Below are 21712 nucleotides of genomic sequence, written 5' to 3'. Positions count from 1 at the left end.
GGGAGCCAGAGTCAGTCACACTATTACTGTAACATTGTTACTGTAACACCGTCTACTGTAACACTGTATGTTTCATGTAACTACAGTACGCTGTTACTGAAAAGGGCCGTTCACATGAAGCACTAAAACGAACTATAACTAGTATAGTTACCTCTTATCTCCATATTTCATAAATTAATGTCCTACTTGACCATACTACAGCATCACACAAGTATCAAAAATAGCAGATCTACAAGCTCGAAACTCGGCGTGAAGCGACAGGTTTTGAGCTTGTGTATCTGCTACTTTTTTGCTACTTTTGAATTTGAATCCTTGAATTTGAATCCTGGAAAGTAACAGTTTTGGACATATGAGGTTTCAACTGACAAGACAATATCCTTCACCATCGTCTTTGTTGTACTTGAGGTGTGAACTCTGCTATCAACTTGAGTTGGAACAATTTTTAAAACTACGGTATACTGTATATTTATAGTTATTGTTATAGTGCTTGGTGTGAACGGCCCTTAACCCTGCATGTTTTATGTAACTACAGTACAGAACATAACATTGTAACATTGTAACCCTGCATGCTTCATGTCATTCACGATGTTACTATAACACTTCACTTTTCATCTAACTACGGTACAGAACATAACACCAGTAAGACTCCCTAATCGGGAGATAAGCAACCGTAGGTCACATGTATACAGAAGAGGGCTGTAACGGCGATGGGAGAGAGAGTGTGTTTATAGGGGAAAGGAGGGATTGTTTGTGGGGGGCAAGCCCCCGAGTTACGGCATTTTATGTGAGCTGCAGTGGCAGGGGGTCCTCCACTGGGGGCGCCACCACTTTTTCATCCGTTCTGGAGCACCAGGAGTGGGTGGTCCCCGGGAATGGCCCGTGAGCAGCCCCGTTGGGGTGGTCATTTGGTAATTTGTCCACATGTGCTCATTTTTTACACTTGGGGGTCCCCGAGGCAGCTGGGGGTCCCTGGAGCTCCGGGGGTCCTTGGAGGGTGTAGTTTGGCGGGTAAGGAGTGTGTGTGCAAAATGTGGCATGGATCGGGGCAATGGGTGCGGAGATATGAGCAGGGCAAAAGTGTGACGTGTGTGACGGAGTGACGGAGTGACGGACGGACACCTGGAGCAGCTTTCTGTAGTAAGTGCAACCTACGGTCGCAATGATCTCCCTCGTGAGAACAACCTCAGCGTTGGTTTGTTCATGAAGTCACATACATATATACATAAAATCATACTATAAACAGAATGTATGCTCACTGAAAGTGTTTGGTGATGAGTCCTGGATCTGAGATTTCTCTGGGTATGGAGGTGATCATGAGTGTTCTAGCCACCTGCAACAGATAACACAAAACAACAACAACACAGTTCATATTGCCTTTGATTAGTTATCTGTGCACGTTATGTCCTGTTATCTTTATATATTTTTTCTTGTGAAAAACTGTGACACTGCTCTGGAAAGGTACTACAAATAATCATTACATAGAGCACTTACTGTACAGCAAGCATATTGTCAGCAAATGTTGCGATCTAGTTATCAGTCACAAAGTTATACTGCCTTCTTAATTCCGTGGGCATTTTGCTCTTACTTCATACTCGTTGGGTTGGGTATCAAGTAAGGGCAAGATGGCTGTGGTGTGAATAATGGTCAATGTTATGGTGACGGACCTTTTCGTCTTCTCTGTACTCAAGCTTTGAGGAGTGGTGGACCATGCACAGCATGGTGATGATGAAGTAGAGAAGTGCGAAGATGCTGTGAAGCCACAGAAAGCTGTCCCTACGAAGAGAAGAACATTTTATCTCAGTGGGTTTCAACCCTTTTCATATCAAGGTCCATTATTTATTCGGCATTTGAGCCACGGATTCACCATTTGATGAGATTTAGCCTCTCAGACCCAAAACTCTGAATATTTTGTTGTCGTTGGATGAGATTTTGTCCACAATTCCATGCTGTATTGATGTTGGTACCAAAGGAAACGTTGATCAAAATAACAATTCTTCTACATTATCTAATTGTGTAGACTTCTTGTAAATTAAATAATGCAGATGTTTAACAATAATTTACGGGTCCATTTGGTTTCATTTTACACTCTCAAGAGTGAAAGATCTAATAAGGGTCCATTTGGTTACAAACTCTCCATTTATCTGGGGACCACCTGGAACCCCCTCAAGGACCACTGGTTGAGAACCACTGTTCTATCTGTACTGTCTCTGCTTGTTCTTAGCTATGAGATAATTCTTAACATTTAGTGTTATTTTCATTCAGACTTACCTTGAGCTGATGTTAGCCAGCGTTGTTCTTCCCAAAGTTTCTGTACTGTCGTCTGTCGGTATAATGAGATATGACATTGACACTATGAGTTTCGGATGAGGTAAGAATGAGGCAATACTTTTCAGAAAATAATGTTCTCCACCCAACTTAACCCATTAAGACCGGGAACGCATGTGTGTCATTTTAAGATTTCTTTGGCTATAGCTCATAGCACGGCACCGAGTGCAACGCTATAAGCTTGTAGATCTGCCAAATAAAAAAAGAAATCTGTTTGTGCAAATCTTTAGTTTGAATATATATATTATTTTAAAGCGAACATTTGTAACTCAAATCTTTGCTTCTGGGGATTCTACAAATGTCTTCTAAATCCTATCAGTTGTTTGAAAAAACCTGTGTTGCTATAATATCAGTGGTTCTCAAACTTTTTCATGTCAAGGACCCCCAAAATGATATGTATTTGGACACGGACCCCACATGTCAAAATATGTTGTTCCAGGGACACCCCCCAAAAGCAAAGATTTGAGTTACAAATGTTCACCTTTAAAACATATATAATATATTCAAAGATTTGTACACATTTTCAGGATTTAAAGAAAAATTGAATATCTACAAGCTTGTAGCATGGCACCTATGAACTTGTATATCTGCTATTTTTGAATAGACAAATACATCTTAAAATGACAGAGATGCTTTCCCGGTCTTTATGGGTTAATGAAGCCGCTTGACAAGACACTTCACACAAAATTCAAACATTGCAGTCACGCCTCACTGCAATATTTTAGTTTGGGCACTCTTTGTTTAATGTTTCCATGGCTACCTCTATAAGTATGTTGTTGTTGTTTTTTTTTACAACAGGGTGACACACTGGTTGGTCCATAAGATGACAGCCAACACCAATAAACTGGCTGTGGAAAACCCTGCTCCTTATAGACCCTATACTGTAGTCTGTGGTCTGCATTCCTTTTGGCATGACTTACGCCCGATTTATACTTAGGTGTGTGCCAAACACAGCCTACCTACAAGCTCACAACGTGTCACGTTGCATTGTGAGCTTGTAGATCGCTGCTTTCGGTGCACAACACCGGAGTATACAGTAAATCAAGACTGAAACTCAATGTTTGTTACAGAAAAAGCTCATAACTGACAAATGACATTTGTTGCCATTTAGCAGATGGTTTGGTGCATCATCTCAACCTCTGCCACACATGTGTGTTAAGGGAAATGTGTTGCCGATTCCTGCTCAAGGTAGGGCTTGATTAAATGCCAGTATTGTATTAGTGCAGCGTGTCAAAGTGCTGTGTTTAGAAGTGCAGAATGTGTGTGTGTGTGTGTGTGTGTGTGTGTGTGTGTGTGTGTGTGTGTGTGTGTGTGTGTGTGTGTGTGTGTGTGTGTGTGTGTGTCAAAGTTGTTATGGTCATTATTCTAGTATATATTTTTCTATTCTGATTTGCATTTCAGTTCAATGGAAAAGTAGTTTCAGTAAAGCTCTATATTTGTCACACACACTTTTAGTAGTTTTAGTATTGGTTTTACCTCCAGTGAGCTAAAATAACATTGGTCTGTCTGTGTGTGTGTGTGTGTGTGTGTGTGTGTGTGTGTGTGTGTGTGTGTGTGTGTGTGTGTGTGTGTGTGTGTGTGTGTGTGTGTGTGTGTGTGTGTGTGTGTGTGTGTCAAGGTTGGGTCATCTTCAGTTCATATAGAGTTCAATGGAAAGGTAGTTTCAGTGTAGCTCTACTTTTCTCACACACGCTTTTGTAATGAATAGTTTTAGTCTTGGTTTTACCTCCAGTGAACTAAAATAACATTGGTCTGTGTGTGCGTGTGCGTGCGTGCATGCGTGCGTGCGTGCGTGCGTGCGTGCGTGCGTGCGTGCGTGCGTGTGTGTGTGTGTGTGTGGGGCCTGGCCAGTTTCCCAGTAAGGTGCCCTGCATGCCTGTCCTGAGGTTAAGGATATCCCCGGGCCTTCAGAGGGTGGACCAGGCCTCAATGTAAAGACCCAAATTACCCAGGAGGTTCCCGGAAAAGTTGACAGGCAGGATGACAGCCAAAGACAGCAGGCAAACCACTGTCATGAGTAGGATGATGTGGCGCTGGAAGGACAGGTATGTGACCGCATCGATGCCACATTTACTGCGGATCTCCTCGTCTCTGCAGAGACAGGAAGCATACAGAGTTTAGTGTGTGTGCGTGTGCGTGTGTGCGTGTGCGTGCGTGTGATTGTGTGTGTGCGTGTGTGTGCACATGGGGTGGAAGGAAGGTGAGCCAAGGTCCATTTGTACATTCTAGGAGTTTAATTTAACACTGTAGCTATTTGTAACTATTTACCAATACGATTAAACATTTCACACAGGTGCAAAATCTAACATCTATTATATAATGTTTATACTAGAAGGTATAAAAAGGAATGCTTCGGGTAATTGTAATGATACTGAAATGGGTCTTCCAGTACCCAAGGGTACACAGGCCAAGGGTCAGTCTGCCACCAAGACAAATGGGTCTACAGCTCATGCCTCAACGTGAGTAAAGCTGAGCCACAGCTACGCTGGTGTCAAAACGTGTGGTTGCCCTGGACAGCCTAGTTTCAGGAAACCCAGTGTCATAAAATAGAAAAACAAAAAAAAAATAATACAGGACATGCTAGCTGCTGCCATGGCAGCCCACACATCGAGATCACACACACAGGGTGGGTTTGCACTTTCCCAGGGATCCCGGGCTGAGCCACTAACATGACATCTAAAAACAGAAGCACCCACACTCCACCATAATACTATGGAAACCATGGACACAGGGGGAAGTGACTTTTTTACGGGGCTAAATCAGTTGAGTGCAGTCAGACTTGAGCGAGTTCAAATATTCAGTGGGGAACCACGGCACCGCTGGTCGCATGAGCCCAGACTCGTTTGTTTTTGGTGCTTAATGAGGGATAACATGAGAGGTTACGTTTGATGATGACATCAACTTTAAAAGAGAGCCGGCCAATTAAACGATGAGAATTAGGGGGAGGGGGAGGGATGAACCAGTTAAAAAGTACTACTTTGTGTACTTACTTCATATGGTAAAGTGATGCAAGCCAAGAGAAGAAACCCTGAAAGAGAAGTCATGACATGAAACATTCAGTGGAGAGCTTATTAAAGTCAATAAATTACATACATGTCCCATCCGTATGGAAGTCAGTGCACAGCACATCTGGCTACTAGCTTGCATCGAACACTTTAATAAAAACAAGGCCTCCAGAGAGACAAAAATGAGGAGTTTTAATAGGTCTAGCCTGAGGCTGTAACTACTTTACTGTGTGTAGGCATTAGGCAATGACTACAGTCTATAAACACAGAGGGGATGACATCACTCTTGTCACACAGGTGTCTGTCATAGATGGGCCAGCTGAGTCAGGTTATAGACTTTTCTTTTGCAAGGGTCGACAAGGAGATATTTTACTGCTCATTTCACTCCATTTAAAGCCACTGCAGAGCTCATGTGTACGAGCTCAAAAGGACCACATGGGGGTGGGGTGAGGGTTATAGTGGGGTGTTATGTACTTGATATGTTTCTTATACAGTATGCAAAAATCCCCTAGCAACTTCCATATGGTGTCCAATTTTACAACATACATTATTATGATGATGATTATTATTATTATCAAAATTCAGGTTGTATTCATCACATGCAAGTATGTGCATTGAAATGCTTCACCGGACAGTGGTAACAATGTCTAATTGCTCAAACTAAGATAACAAGAAAAAGAAGAATGCGGAAATAATGCTTGCCATCAGGTGACCATTCCACACACTACTATACTACAGTTCCATACACTGAATACTCATAATGGGTGTTGATGAAGCGTGTGTGATACATGAACCAAGTGATCGTGTCGCTGCAAGATCAAAGCGTGTAATAAATCTATTTCAACAGGTGTGGATGGATGGACCCATAGCAAATCTTGCACCCAGGCAGGGTGTGGCAGACTGTGGGTACGGTCACACATCTGTGTCGGAGGTAGATTACATTACTCATGTTGTCTTGCTGATTGTGGGCAATGATGGTTTTCTGGTGTGTAGTTCATAGACTTAGGTTGGAGTGGTGGCTCACTGAAAGAAAACTACAAGTGTAATGCTTGCCAAGTGGGGTCAACATCATGCTTCTTTACTATTGTGACATCCGGTCAAATAGCACGGCAATAGGAAACTCCACCCCTTCTCTCCCATAGAATGGAAGTGAGCTTCTGTATGTGTGACCGTGCCCTTACGCTTACTGAATGCCCCTGAGCTGAAATGCTATTATGCCAAACCATGCCATACTCACCATATCCTTGGTCTCCGAGTCAGAGGGGCTGGACTCAGAAGGAGACTTCTCCTTCTCGCTTGGCTCTCCGTAAAACAGAGATGTGAGACTGAAGTGGAGAGCAAACGGAAAATTTAGGATTGTTACAAGAACAAACAAAAAATGTTATGCTTTATTTAACCAGGTATGTTAATTGAGAACCAGTTCTCACTTGACCTGGGTAGACAAAATACATTAAAAGATAATAATAATGGCTGTCAAAAGATTCAGATTTTTTTATCAGATTCATCAGTTTAGCTGTGATTAATTATGATTAATCACCTTTCGTAAATATGCCCAAAATATTTATCTGTATATTGTTGTGGGAAAGGAAAGATAAATGGTGTGCACCCTTGGTTGTGCTACGGAAGGAAAGAGGAATAATAGCAAGGTTTATTAACTAGCCTTCTTACTTCGAGTAGTGAGAATGGAAGAGAGAGAGAGTGTGTGTGTGTGTGTGTGTGTGTGTGTGTGTGTGTGTGTGTGTGTGTGTGTGTGTGTGTGTGTGTGTGTGTGTGTGTGTGTGTGTGTGTGTGTGTGTGTGTGTGCGCACGCTTGTGCATGCGTGTGTGTATGTGTGCGTGTATGTTGGCTTGATGCACAACAGGTGTATAGTCACACCCAGAACAGGGTGTAATTAAGCCCAGTGGGATTTCTTAAATCAGCCATCACCCATCCTGCGGCACCACTCCTACCGATATATCCTGACTCCCTGAGCAATAGCTCTGCCAACTCAATCTGAAATGAAGCCCATGGCACTGCAATATTATTGAATCTGGTCCTACAGAGAGAGAAGAATTGAGGGATAACAACATCTACTACTGTGATCAGGAGAAATCAAAAGTTATGGTGCCGAGCGGTTTGAATCCAATAAAAAGTTGTGATGGAATTTGAAACTATTTCCCTATGCGCCAGTACTCCAGACATTCCGCCGGCACATTGAATTAAAACAGACTAATTAAATTACACCTGCTTGGCAAAACATGCAGATGCTGGGTACCCTGGGATAGTGGTGAGCTGCTGCTGGTCAGGCAGAACTAATCAAGCTCATATTCTTATTGGAGAGGGGCTTCAGGACAGGCTGAAATAAACAATTGCAATCTATGAAGACTGCTGAGTGGGCTGGAGTTTATTTTGACACCTCTACACATACGTGCAGGCATGTACGCATGCATGCATACTGTATGTGTGTCCTATGCGTGTTGCATTTGTGGAACGTACACTTTCAGACCCATAAGGGTCCATTTGGATCCCCTGGTGGGCCCCGGACCAGACGTGGAGAACCAGTATATTAATTGACACATGACCAAAATCCATTTCCATTTGCCTCTGCAGTACCATTTAGTACCAGGAGAGGGAGCTACAAGCTGTGGTGTCAGCATTCATGTCAATGTTTCATATGAGAATTGCTACTCCATCTTGAATACATTGCCCTGGCTCTGAGACCAGCAGTGTGTGCATGATGTGTTTAGGGTGAGTTTAGTGGAGCTTTCACCTGTCATTCTCCACCAGCAGAGCCAGACGTCCATAGTCCCACGCAGCCTTCCTCAAACAAGAGAAGATCAGTAACAGGAACTGTGAAGCAGAAAGACAGACAGTTGAAAAAAAAAACAGACCCAAAAAAAGTTAAAAACTGAACTCTACACCTCTCCAGAAAACGTAACCAAATTCAGCAAACATTGTCGATCTACAAGCTCACAATGCGCCACAACGAGCTTGTAGATCAGCTATTGTTGGCGAAGAGATTTGGTGTGGAGAGAAAAAAGGAGGGGCCAAGTACAGACCCCTGGGTAACCCCCGAAAACAGCCAACGTTAAGAGCTTTCACAAGTATAAATTAAGCATTATCTTTCCAGTTTGTCCTCCTCGCACCTCCTCATAACCTTTGCACTCCTTACTATTGCTTTGAATGGTTTGCTTTTAACCCATTAAAACCGGGAAAGCATAATTTTAGATTTGAGCTACTATATATATATATATACAGTATAGCAACATACGTTTTTCAGATAACAGTGGTTCTAAAAAATGGCAGATGTACAGTACAAGCTCATAAGCTTGCACATCTGCTATTTTTTAACCTTTTTTAAAAATCTGTGAAAAGTGAATCATTTTTGAATTGTTTAACACAAATCATCTCTTCTAGGAGTCCCTGGCACTAAACATTTTCAGATGGGGGGGTGTATGGCCAAATACATTGGCACGAAACGCACGCACGCACGCACGCACGCACGCACGCACGCACGCACAGGTGCACACACGCACGCAACGAATGCACGAACACACACACACACACACTATGGGGTGGAATGAATCAAAATGAATGCAGTTAATTAACGTAATTACTGTAGCAGTTAGCAGCAGGTGTGGTGTTGATGGTTAGAATTACTGTTTTCTGTTAACTAGTAAATGTGAATAGTACCGCACAGTGACGTAGTTGAAAGGAAATGGATCAAATTAATCATGGAGAGTGTCTTGCTCCCCAAAACTGTTGCTCTTGCAGCATATCTGCTCCTCTCTGCCAAGCGGCTAGACTGCTGAGCACAGCAAGTTCAACCAAACTGATCATATGGACTCTACAGGAGTAAGATGCCTTCCGAGCGTCTCCTATAGGGAGGTCCTCGTTGCACGTCCCACTGAGAGACCAAGGACCAGATGGGGGGATTACATCTCCACACCTCCCCCAGGAGGAAGTGGCTAATGTTGCTCAGGAAAGGGAAGTCTGGAGCTCTCTGCTGAAACTGTTGCCCCTGCGACCGACTCCGGATAAGTGGTTGAGGATAGATGGATGGATGGACGCAATAACCCTGGCAATGTCAAGCAAGCTGATAACTTTTATGCTTGTTACACAATAAAATCTGCATTTACTTGTCATTAATAAGAAACAGTTCCTCTCTTTTTCTCTCAAGTGTTAGTTGTAGCGTCACAGCGCTTCACTCAACACCGCACCAGAACCACTGCCTCTGTCAGTCAGACATTGGTCAGATCGCAGAGGTCTTGTCAGGTGTTTGAGTTTTGATACGTTCCACCCCGCCCCCCCCCCCCACCCCCCACCCTCCCCCCCGACACACACACACACCCCACACATGCAAAAAGCTATTTGTCCTTTATTTTTACTACATATTCATGACATTTCTGCTAAAATTGGTGTCATTCAAAACGAAACAACCTGAACCAACCACCACACACCCTTGCTTCAGACTGAAGAGGGCCACTACATACAAATAATACGTTCAAACGTGTCCAAATCCAGCACCAATAATGAGCCACCGTCTTCTTTTAGAGTAGTATGTGGTTGTCTTGGAAACAGAGAGGTCAGCATGCGAGCACGTCCAGGCACACAAACACGCACGCACGCACATACACAGTCCACTTCTGACAAACGACTGAGTGTAGTCAATAGCTAGATTAAGTGTGAATTGTCCCTACTCTCCCATGATGAAAATAAGAACAGTTCACAAAGAATACACTGGAATGCAACATGGGAAAGAGATAGAGCAAGAGGGAGAGAAAGAGAAAGAGTGGTAGAACATTTGAATATGTAAGACCTCTTGATCAATCATGTATTATTTACGCAACAAAGTAGTGTAATTATGTTTTGCCTTAGTTATATTGGCTGAAACATGATAGTGACTTTAGACTTAATGCAAATGGGGGTCAGAGAAGGTGAAATTTGGACTTTAACCACAACATATAAATCATTGTTCATTTGAGCCAGTAGGAGGTATTGAGTCTGAGTTGGGACTGACAACACAGTTAATAGGAGGAAAGCTCCCATGAATGTTGCATTATTCTTTCTTTTCTTTTCCTTTTTCACTGATCCAAAGTCAAGCATCTACTGTAGGTAATCAGGGCAACCTTGGTCGAACCTCAAGGATGAATATTAATTTTGCTCTTAATCTCACGGTCAGGTCTGAATGTTTAATCTCACGGTCTCATTTCTGTCTATTTCACAGGTTTTCAAAGTGCGAACCAAGGGGCCAAGAGAGGAGGGAAAAAAATCTATAATTTTTCCTGAGCCTGAGGTATACATTGTAGAAAGACATCGAGAGATTAGGGGAGTGAAATGCAGTCCGTACACGGACAAATGTCCGTGACAAGAACTTGTACATGTCCGTGGCACATTTTGTATTTTGGTTATAATGTGTACATAATCTATCCTAAATATTTAGGTATTTAATAATTTGTTTGAAGGATTTTGGTGACTGGTAGTGTCGGGAGGACTTGCTCATTAATATGTTGCAGGAGATTTTTTGTGTTGGTACCCGTACATGATTGCATCAGGTGAGGATGCAAGACAAGACAGACAGCTAGAAGTAATGTTTGCTAATAGCTGCCTTCATTCTTTCATTGTTCCACTGGCATACCTTACATCATACCACCTACACATGGTCTGAGACTTTCTCATCAACATTGAATACTTGTTCACCTTAACGGAAACCACAACTCTTGAAACAAACAAATGAGTGGGGCAGTGTGAATTAACACAGGATTGACCCTGGCAGCATATCAATGGTACACATGTGTTACGTGTTTATTAAGCTACTACTATTTTTCAACCACATCTAATGAGATGAGACAAGACATCAGTTGAATGAGTTTGGGAACAGACCTACAGTAAGTGAAGAAAGGGAACTTGGAAAGACACTTTCTGACAATCCATAAGTCATTTGACTAGACTACACCTTTCCAGCAGACATAGAACTGAGAAAAAGGAACTGAAACTCCATATCGCCAATCGCCATATGCATTTGTGTACCATACATGGAACTCGAACTTGATGAACTTCTCTCATCATTATTCTACTGTAAGTATTTGTCTCATTAGCGAACTGCATATACTGATGGTGAAGAAAGAGAACTTGGAAAGACACTTGCGGACAAACCACATGTCATTTGACTAGACATTTCCAACAGACAGAGAAATGAGACTAAGGAACTAAACTAAGGAACTGAAATTTCAACAATTGCCCAAAACCATGCTAAAAACATCAGGTCAAGTGCAATCATCAGTATGTTAATCATAAATAATGTTTTTATTATTATTTGATGTGCATTACACTTTTTTCACAATTACACATATTAAACGATTGACTTATTCTCTTTGCATTATTTGAATTAGGGGTCTATAATGTAAGGATAAATAGATCTCATACCCACAATGAAACTGTTGGGGCACCGTTCTAACCTTCTTGAATTAGCACTCACGTCACAAATGTGTTTCGTTGTGAGCTTGTAGATAGTTTTCTTTTTTCCGAATAAATATATATATATATATATATATATATATATATATACATATATTGTAGATCAGCTATTTTTGCTTTCTTTAAGCCATTTAGCAATAGGGGGGCCAGAGGCTATGGCTATTTGGGGGTCCTTGGCATGGAAACGTTTGCGAACGTCTCCATTTCTTCATGTTGTGTGGGTGGTTTGCATTTCTCCTGCAGAGCAAGATCCTCTGTGATGCCCAGACTCTTTCGGGTTGATTTTTTACACTAAACTGAACACCTTTTTTTCTGTGTCCCACATACAGTATGTTGTGTTCTGTGGGATGGGCACAGGGGCTTGTAGCCATCATTTAAGGCAGTGCACGTGGTTCTCAAACTTTATTTATTATTTGAAGGACCCCCATAACTGATTGTACAAATGGAACCAAATGGACCTGTAAGGATCCGGTTACATCTGTAGACTCACAGAGTAACAAGATACTGACTTGGGGTCCCTGGATCCCACTTTGAGAAACACTGATCCAGTGGTAAACCTGCCTTGATCTGATTTCCTCTCATCAGTAAGAGGCAATGCTCAAATCCTTCAGGTTGTCCTGACAACAAGGAGGCAATCAAACACAGGCCAATTATAAATGTGAAGCTGATAGATTGAGGGTGATGTCACAGTGCAGAGATCAAGCTTGACAGGACTTGACAACCGAACTGAGGGAGTTGACAGTTGAAAGCATGAAGCCTGTTGTTATCTGCGGACAGGGAAAAGTCTGTATGCAAACAATGTGTACCTGTGCAATGTATTGTATTTAAAGGAAGTCTAGAGATTAATACAAATAGAAAGAATGTGTGCTTTTATGTGTGTGTGTGTGTGTGTGTGTGTGTGTGTGTGTGTGTGTGTGTGTGTGTGTGTGTGTGTGTGTGTGTGTGTGTGTGTGTGTGTGTGTGTGTGTGTGTGTGTGTGTGTGTGTGTGTGTGTCACACACACACTCACACACACAGACTTCAATGAAGAGCAGAGAGAACTTCTCATCCTTCTCAAACACAGAGAAGTAAATTGCAATAGCAGTGATCTTTAGCTATACTGTGCATCCCCTTAGGGAAATAACCATTTCACCTTTTTCCCCTAGGGGGGCTTGTCTTGCACACAGATAAGCCACACAACGATTCAGCAAAGACAATACAGCAGCAACAAAAGTTGAAGTGCAAAGAATGAAGACAATTACGGCAGGCAAAGTGCAGAGAATAAGACAATAGGTTCCTTCCACAATTGAGCTACTTAGAAACATCAGCACAATAACAACCATGGATCAATTCAGTGACAGTACCCTGTATAACAGAGAAATAAAGTCACACAGAAATAGTTTAGTGCTGAGAACCTCTGCAACAGCTGGATTTTATCTAATTACAATTAGTGGATTCAAATAATGTACGTGTGTGTGTGTGTGTGTGTGTGTGTGTGTGTGTGTGTGTGTGTGTGTGTGTGTGTGTGTGTGTGTGTGGTGATGAATGTACCATCCAGAGGACCCCATTGATGGCAAGGACAGTCGGTATCCCTCCAAAGGGCAAGCCCTGCAAGACACTGCTGCGAGAGTGGGAACGATAACACCTCTCTGCTGTGCTGTTGCCTTCCCCAAGGGAACCCAGAAAGCCCAGGACATCCAGCTCCATGCCGCTCCCCTCCACAGGGGCTTCCCTGGTTACAAACAGCTCAGAGTCCACCATCGTTCTTCTCCGGATGTTAAGTCAAGCAACCATTCCTAAAGGGAGACAGAGAGAAAGATTATAAATATTATTATGTTGCATTCATCTGACCGTTCTGGAAATCCCCTTTACCTGTACTGTTTAAGGGGCACTCGGGTAGTGCAGGCACTGCAGGGGTAAAGTTCCTGCCCTCCACCTGCCTTGGGGTTCAAATCGTCTGCGGTGCCTCCAGCTTGGCCAGCCAGACACTCCAAAAAACACTGTGTTTGAGGATATGAAGCCGGGTAGGGATGGCGGTCGCTGCATGAGCAACTCCTACAGGTTGGTCAGGGCGCCTGTGCAATAGGGACAGGAACTGGGTCGGATAAAGTGTTCCTCTGCATGCGTTACACCCTTCCGGTGAAACTTCTTACTGTGAGGTGTCTGCAGCACTCCCACATGCACAACTTTAGGGGGTCACAAGTGTGGGGAAAGGTGTACTGTTACCTTACTGTGATTGGATAATTATTTTATGAAGACAGAGAGACATACCCATGAGTGCCTAAGGTCTTTATGCACACAGAAAACAACTCATACTGTGCACAATAACATCAGAGAGAACCAAAACCATCTCCACAACAAATCCCCTTCCTTTGTTTGCACAGATGGAGATTTAGGGTTTCACGTATTACTTGTTGCCATAGCATTTTTCGTGCTTTCATGCGTTTGTGATCGAGGTCAAATGTATGCTACTGTACTTCGCTGCAAACATTATCAGAATTTATGGACCATGTTTTGTTACCATAAAGCTGATCTTGTTCTCAAACAGCCTTATCAGCACACATGTGTCTGTGTGACTCTTAAATACATCCATGTTTAGGCACACAAAATATATTTCTGTGATGGATGTCCATTAGCTTTTTGCTGAAATATAACTGGCTTAAAATAAGGGGCTTGCTTATCACTTATCATTATGAATGACTCATTCAACAGCCTGAAATATGTGACAGGAAGATGTTAACCAGTCCACTTAAGTAGAGGGAGGCAAACATATTGATCAATGGCCTTGCTACTTACGCTGCATGTTTGTGCTCCAGGGATGAATCAATTCAAAGTCAGGGTACTGTACATGAATCAAGGCTTTTATCTGTGAACTCATCTGTAAACTGAATGAGTTGCTGAGGCTCAGGACTTGGCGTCAGGGTTTGTGAAGTGATGTCACCCCCTGTGCATTTTCAATATGGAGCCATCATAATGAATTTATGTTCCGTCGTATGGGTTGCAGATGCAACGTATGATGGAGCATAAATTAAGCATAAATGGAGCTTCATGCTGCCTGCCATGACCACAGAATCAAGGCCTGAGCCTGGTAAATCCTCACACAATCCCCTGGTTGATCAATACATGCCCAGCTGTGGACGCCCCTCATACAGCAGGCTGTCCAAAGAGAACCAACAGCAGAGTGCTGAATAAAGCCTTTATATATCAAACTTCAGAGTTGCATCAGCACAGTTAATGGTTCTATGATTCTAGTTGCCTCTTCTTTCAGATGTGGTAAGAAAAGTGAAATTCTAGCCTCTGTGTTTTGAGGGATGTTGTTGTCTCCGCCAGGCTGAAGGCGTGGCCAAGACTATGTTTTCGCCCGCCCGTGTCTGTGTCTGTGTGTGTGTGTGTGTGTGTGTGTGTGTGTGTGTGTGTGTGTAGCTAATCTCTGGTACCGTTGGACCGATCGGCGTGCACACACACACTCCCTGGAGGCCAGAGCAGAACCTCAGTCTGTTATAGCGCCACCAGGAGGCCGTTTTTTGTAAAACAAATCTTTTGATATTATGAATGAATGAATGAATGAATTTTATTTGTATAGCGCTTTTCCAAACAAAGTTACAAAGTGCTTTACATACATGATTAAAAACCGCAAACATCAGCAAGAGAACGAATAAAATAAGAAAACAAAGAAAAACATAAACAAAACAAAAAACGGCATTTTAAGGTCAGTCCATAAAACAATCCTTAGGAAAAACACTTTATATACATATTACTCCTACAGATTTTGTCCAAACATCACACAAATCACGTGTAGTCATCTCTATAGTAATGCGATCAAGTCAGACCTGTCGTATTTTTCATTATTATATCCTGATTGGCTAAGATTGGCACAAATCATTTTTTTTAAATCTCCGCATGTGGGCTATAACTCCTGAACCGTAGGTCGTACAATCAACTTTTTTTTCCCCAGGATTCTGACGCAACTTACAGGCCCTGTTTGGGCCAGATTACATTTTCTGCCATAGTGTGATTTCTTCAAAACACACTTTTCGCTACTACTCCTACAGATTGTGTCCAAAACTCTCTGGGGTCTTTTTCAGATCCTATTCCAAGTGGATATGACCAAAGTTTGCAGGCCATGACTAGGCAGCCCAGGTTGGCAGAGACCTTATGGAATAGAGAACTGTAGAGTCAACGCAATACAGTAGTGTGCTCTGCAGAAGCCCAATGTAGCCAAAACTGATTTTACATCGCTGGCCAAATGCACTGCTGTCCAACTTTCACTGGAGCTGGGACAGACAGAGACAGGGTGGGACGGGCGGGGGTGGGGGTGTTTGGTGTGTGTGTGGGAGGTATAGAGAACTAACAGTGAACCGATAACAAAGAGAGAACAGAGAATTAAGTGAAAAAAATGGAAGACTTCCAATGAGAAAAAAGCTGAGAGAGCGATGCTAAATAAATCATGGCGTGATTTATCACTGCGTCAATGATACAGATGGAGGATCGCAGTAGTTCAGGTAGGCATGGAAGTTCAGCGGGTCCCACTCTCATTCACCCTCCACTCACATACACCCATGATCTTAATGGTGCAACTACGCATTCTACTTAAGCAGGCCAACACTCACTCCTACATGCCCAGCATATATCTCACTACCACTACTACCAGTTTGTCAGTGACCAAACTACCACCTCCCTAGCCTCCTCCTAAAGTAGCATATCACGTTTGTTTTATATTTGTGTATCCTCAGGTTCTGCCCTATGAGGGATTCATACTGCAAGTCTATTATCATGTAATCTCCACTGCCCTAAACATGTAGTGTGTTGTTAGTAGGAATACAAACAGAAGCACCCAGGAGGAAGTGGACTAAGAAAGGGGAGGAGCCAAACCAAGTTCCCGTTTCTACAAAGTCTGTTTTCCCTTTTGTTTTACCTAATGGGTTTCCAGATTGATTATCATGTAATCAAGTAATAACTATCTTTAGGCTCAGCATTAAAAGGACGACTTCACCCATTTTCAACCAATCCTCATATACATGGTCCTCACTAATGTTCATGATAAAATGGTACCATATTATAATGAGCATTAGTGAGGACCAATTATATGAAGATATGTTGAAAATGGGTGAACTGAAGTCATCCTTTAAGAGGGAGTTTGAGCTGCTCTGGAGCGACACAAGAACAAAGCCATATCGTTGCAACAAATGTTTTTATCTAGAAGAGAATGTTGTCATAAATAGGCTTCTTGTTGTGTAACAGATGTTTCCCGAAGACGGTGAGATGGTGAATCACAGTGACATAGGTAGGAATCCACTGGATCACTGCACATACACCTAGTTTGCATTTAGTTCATAGAATTAAACAAGAGACTGGCTAAAAATTCTCACTTTCAAGTCTATGGCAAGCTTCAGGATAGGGTGAGCACCTTGAGCCAGAGGCTCACACTCCCGCGGATGAAAACAGAGCGGTACACACTTTCTTTTATACCAACTGCCATCAGACTGCATAATGCATGAGAACTCTTTCCTTAATGCATATGGTTTCGTGTCGGCCCTGTTCTTGTGTGATTATGTCCATGTTTGTCTGATGTGTTTTGTTTGTCTTGTAGATTATAGATTATTTCTTTTATCACATTATGCTGCTGTAACGTCGAGTTGTGGCAACATCTGACCATTTTACAACGCTCCCAGTAGTCCCACCCACACTGGAATGCAGAAGTGCCGTTCTCACTACCAGCTCGTAATACGTTGATGTGTCTGCTAAAAATACTTACACGCATGCTGTCAGGAGCGGACCTGAGCCCTGTGAAACATTCCCCGTCTGCTTCTGCCAACTCAGCAGCGCTCGACTTGCATACCAATCAGAGAATAGCAAATCATCATGTCCTCGTCAACATATGACTCGATGGGGTGTCCTGTCTCATCAAACGACTGACACATGGTCAAATCCGTCCCAACTTGTCATCCATTTGACGCAACGGGTGTTAGACTGCCTTGTGTCTTTATCCAAAGTTCTTACAATGTGCATTACATTCACCCATTCACACGCCAATGGTGGAGTCAAGGTAACAACCTCATCAGCAGCAGTTCAATATCTTGCTCAAGGTACGATACAAAGCCAGGAAGAGCCGGAGATCGAACCGGCACAATTCCAGTTCGTAAACGCCCACTCTACCTCCTGAGCCACAGCTGTGATCGCATTTACGCTCAAAGAATCAGACAGCTAAGAACGTTCCCTGGGCAGGCCACATAAAGATAGCTCATATCATTGACAGTAAGTACATCATCTACAAAAACCTGTTTCTATCACAGCTGCTGCCTCATTGCATCACACTTTCTCTATGTTACAAGAGTGCAACATCCTGCTCCACCGGTTCAAAGGGGACTGGTTTAGAGGTCGGTAAGAAGGATTTAATAACAAAATGGGCTCATGGCACAGAAACAATAGGAGTCTTGCGTCATAAAGAATAATGACGCTTAAGCCCAATCGAATGCAACTATATAAATCAGAATCAAAAGATTGATTCAGATTATCTACTATCCAACGCACCTGAAATAAGTAACAGTGGATGTGCGATTATTCTCTCTACATTGATAACTATATAAATCAACCAGCATCCTGCAGAAATTTCATTAGAACACTCAGTATCTTTAGATGACATGATACTGTTCTGAGAGAAAATTGTGACAACTGATATTATTTACATAATTCTATTGTCATAGACATAACATACACTAGCAGCAGCTAGTTTAATTTGATGACAAGTGCATACTCAACTCAAACAAAGTAAGAGCTTGATACGCAGCATCTCAAACACACCTTTATCGACTCACTGACTTCATCCCCTTCCATCAAATGTGTGTCTGTCTCGCTCTCACTTTCTCTGTGTCTTGTTGCCAGAGGAGTAGTGTGTCTCCAGGCTATTGATGCTAACAATGAGAGTCCTTCCTCTTTCCACCTCCAGGAAAGAACAGAAAGCCCCTAGACAGGCTATCTAAAACATGGATCACAGCACAATCGTACCAACGTCACGGTTCCAAATACATGACTCAGCAAGTCAGGAGTCATGTACGCCAAGTCATATAGTTTTGTCTCTCTCTCGCCAACTACTTTTCTCATATCCACGCCTCCAATCCTTAGGTTTATGCACACATAATCTGCAGTCTGCACACACCGTTTGATAGTATCAATTTCGTATTCAGCTGGAGTCTCTCCAACCACATCCCCTCTGTCAATAGGTGAATATTAATCACCATATTTTCAGAACATGAACAGTTTTTCTGATTATTTTTATGATCCTCATAACTATGAATGGAAGCAGATAGCAGCCTGGAGCTTGGCTTTAGGCATTTTGTGGCAGTGAGTGACGAGCATTGGAGAGACTGAACGCTCAGATTTTTTGGTCTGCTGACAATTGGGAAAACGTCTGCTGAAATCACTCAGAGCTGAACAAACCTGAGTTAGAGGCAGGGAAAAGGGAAAGCTGTAGCAAAGTAAACCAAGGCCAGCTACAGTAATCTGTTCAATGCACCAGATTAAGAAAATAGCTGAGGTGTGTGTCTATGTTTATGCACACACACTGTTATATATATATATTATTAGTATTATTATTATTATTTTTTTTTACTGCTTTTAAAGCTGCAATCTGTAACTTTCATGTCCTGACCAGGATTAGAACCTGGGTCCCTCGCATAAGCACCACAATTTCTGCTGTTGAGCTATAATGGAAAGCTTGCTTTAGATATTCCCCTTTGAATTTCATTTAACCACCATCATTAGGATCTAATGATTCAATATAAGGAGGCCATGTGCAATCGTCACAGTTGTGTTCATTTAACAATACAGAGAATTCATTAGCCGTGTAGTAGCGTAAAATGGCACAAAACATGAACACTAAAATTTCACTCAATTTCCAAATTTTAAATGTCACTTTTTCACATACTTAACTTCACCAAGGTCCATGGTTCACAATTGGATTGGGTTCATACTCTACTTGTCCATTCATGTAGACACGGTAATAAATCATCACCCTCTGCTTCATTAAGTTCAAGGCATACAGTACATAATTATGGAGTCCTCTTTAATCTCTGAAGACACAAGTTCATGGTTATGAACTAAACACATCTTCTTGAGCAAACACCTAATAAATGACACCAGAAGAGCCATCTTCAAGATTCATTACCTGCCCGGGGAAAGGGCAGAATGCGGGGGAGGGAGAGAGGTGGTGCTGTCAGAGGCATGAGCCATAAATAACGGTGTGAACTCACATTGACTTGAGCACCACGTCGCCTAATCAACTGTCAGTCACCCTCAGGTGAAAAAGCGTGCCTCCGAGGACAACAGACAATTACCATGAATAAAACAACACTAACTTCAGCACCGTCTGGATACTCACTCAACGTGCCGTTCTCCCTTGCTGCTGTAAATGGTCCTTCCGTCTGACATAACCATCTTGGTTTGACATTTTTTCTGTCAACAGACAGCTTAATCTCAAAGACATGCATGAGAATTTCCTGTGTATATTGTGCATAATATCTCCACTGTTGCAGAGACACTGATGGTACTGTTACTGAAATATGCAGTCAGAAAGAGTGAGGTCTTCATTGCAGTGAATACTAGAAATATACTATAATACTATCTCCGGCTCAGTTGCCTACCCAGGGCTGTCTAAGTCGTGGGTTGGAGATAATAATAACCAGCTAAAGCCTTATTTTAGTCATATACAATGGTGTTGTGCAAAAGTAGCGAAAATAGCTGACCTACAAGCTTGAGCCTGTGATGACATGATTGATTGATTTTTCGATTGAATACTTTATTAGACAGAAATGTAAACAGCACTAAGTAAAGTCAGACATTTGGGCTAAAAGGATAACACAAAAATGTCCTGGGGACTTGTTTCCATTGTGGTCCTACATGCCCAAATTAAGGATGCCAGATTGAAAGTGGTTAAGGATTGTGAGAAACGCCTAGGAAAGACAGATAGCAGTGATTCATGATCCTATTGGAGTGCATGGCATTCCTGGACTTCCGTAAAAAAAAAAAAAAAACTCTCTCTTTTACATTACCTGAGGACTCCATCGCCTAATGGGGTGTTAATCAGGTGATGAAACGCCACTGCCATGAAAGCAGGGCACACAGTCAAAACCAAACCCAGCCACTCCCACCACACAGCATGCTTAGCAGGCTTGGATAAGTTCCTAATTGAAATGAGAGAGACTGGCTTTTCCGACACACACCAACAGACTCCCTAGGGGGTGGATTGTTGACTCACTCCTCGCAGGTCACAGGAAAGCCTTCCAAATAATCCACATGGATTAGATGAACATAAAGATGAGGCTGTATAGTAACTCATTAACACGATATCCATGCAGGTCTAGATCAAAGCAACCTGGAAGCTATGAATGCATGAGCATGCATCACCAGAGACTCTTTCATGCTCTCATTCAAGATGAGCATCTGCCCAGGGGTTTTGTTTGGATATATATTTTTTGGATGACAGATGATAGAGTTATCATCATGAATGATAAGAGTTATCATCATGAATGAGGGAATCGCTCTTCAAGAGGACAGAGAGTAGACAGCCTGTTCTGGGAGTGGGAGTGAACTACTACTTCCTGTTTGCCAGCACAGTACCTTCTGTATACATAATAAAAGTGCAATAATTAATCTCTCTCTCACTCTCTCACTCTCTCACACACACACACACACACACACACACACACACACACACACACACACACACACACACACACACACACACACACACACACACACACACACACACACACACACACACACACACACACACACACACACACACACACACACACACACACTATCCAGCAGAAACCTCCATATTTCATGTTTTTTGTAAAAAAAAAATGAATGCCCTATTTTATACTTTCTCATATCTATATATTTGTGTCACACAAAGGTGGTACAAATCGCAATGCAATGTGTCGTG

The 21712-nt window shown here is 42.4% G+C and overlaps 1 protein-coding gene across 3 annotated transcripts in view; it reads right to left on the bottom strand.

The window, feature by feature from the left end:
- tmem63c (transmembrane protein 63C) overlaps window positions 1-18697 on the bottom strand; it is a 39033-nt gene extending 20336 nt beyond the window's left edge. For 2 of the 3 annotated variants that reach the window (XM_084044869.1, XM_084044871.1), the window contains exons 1-9: window positions 18568-18697; window positions 13318-13562; window positions 8081-8160; window positions 6568-6655; window positions 5316-5353; window positions 4274-4416; window positions 2269-2320; window positions 1665-1773; window positions 1257-1330 (exon numbers count right to left, since the gene is read on the bottom strand). In XM_084044869.1, coding sequence (XP_083900995.1) covers window positions 1257-1330; window positions 1665-1773; window positions 2269-2320; window positions 4274-4416; window positions 5316-5353; window positions 6568-6655; window positions 8081-8160; window positions 13318-13527 — 794 coding nt within the window. In that variant the 5' untranslated portion in view covers window positions 13528-13562; window positions 18568-18697. Of the gene's footprint in view, window positions 1-1256; window positions 1331-1664; window positions 1774-2268; window positions 2321-4273; window positions 4417-5315; window positions 5354-6567; window positions 6656-8080; window positions 8161-13317; window positions 13563-17521; window positions 17806-18567 lie in introns of those variants that run through there. The other variant, XM_084044870.1, reaches the window with a different exon arrangement.
- Between the last annotated feature and the right edge of the window lie 3015 nt (window positions 18698-21712).

Source organism: Gymnoscopelus microlampas (genome assembly GCF_963454915.1).
Source record: "Gymnoscopelus microlampas genome assembly, chromosome: 20".
NCBI classification, from domain to species: Eukaryota; Metazoa; Chordata; class Actinopteri; order Myctophiformes; family Myctophidae; genus Gymnoscopelus; species Gymnoscopelus microlampas.
Note: the sequence above shows the minus strand (reverse complement) of the source record. Positions and strands in the feature narration are given on the sequence as shown.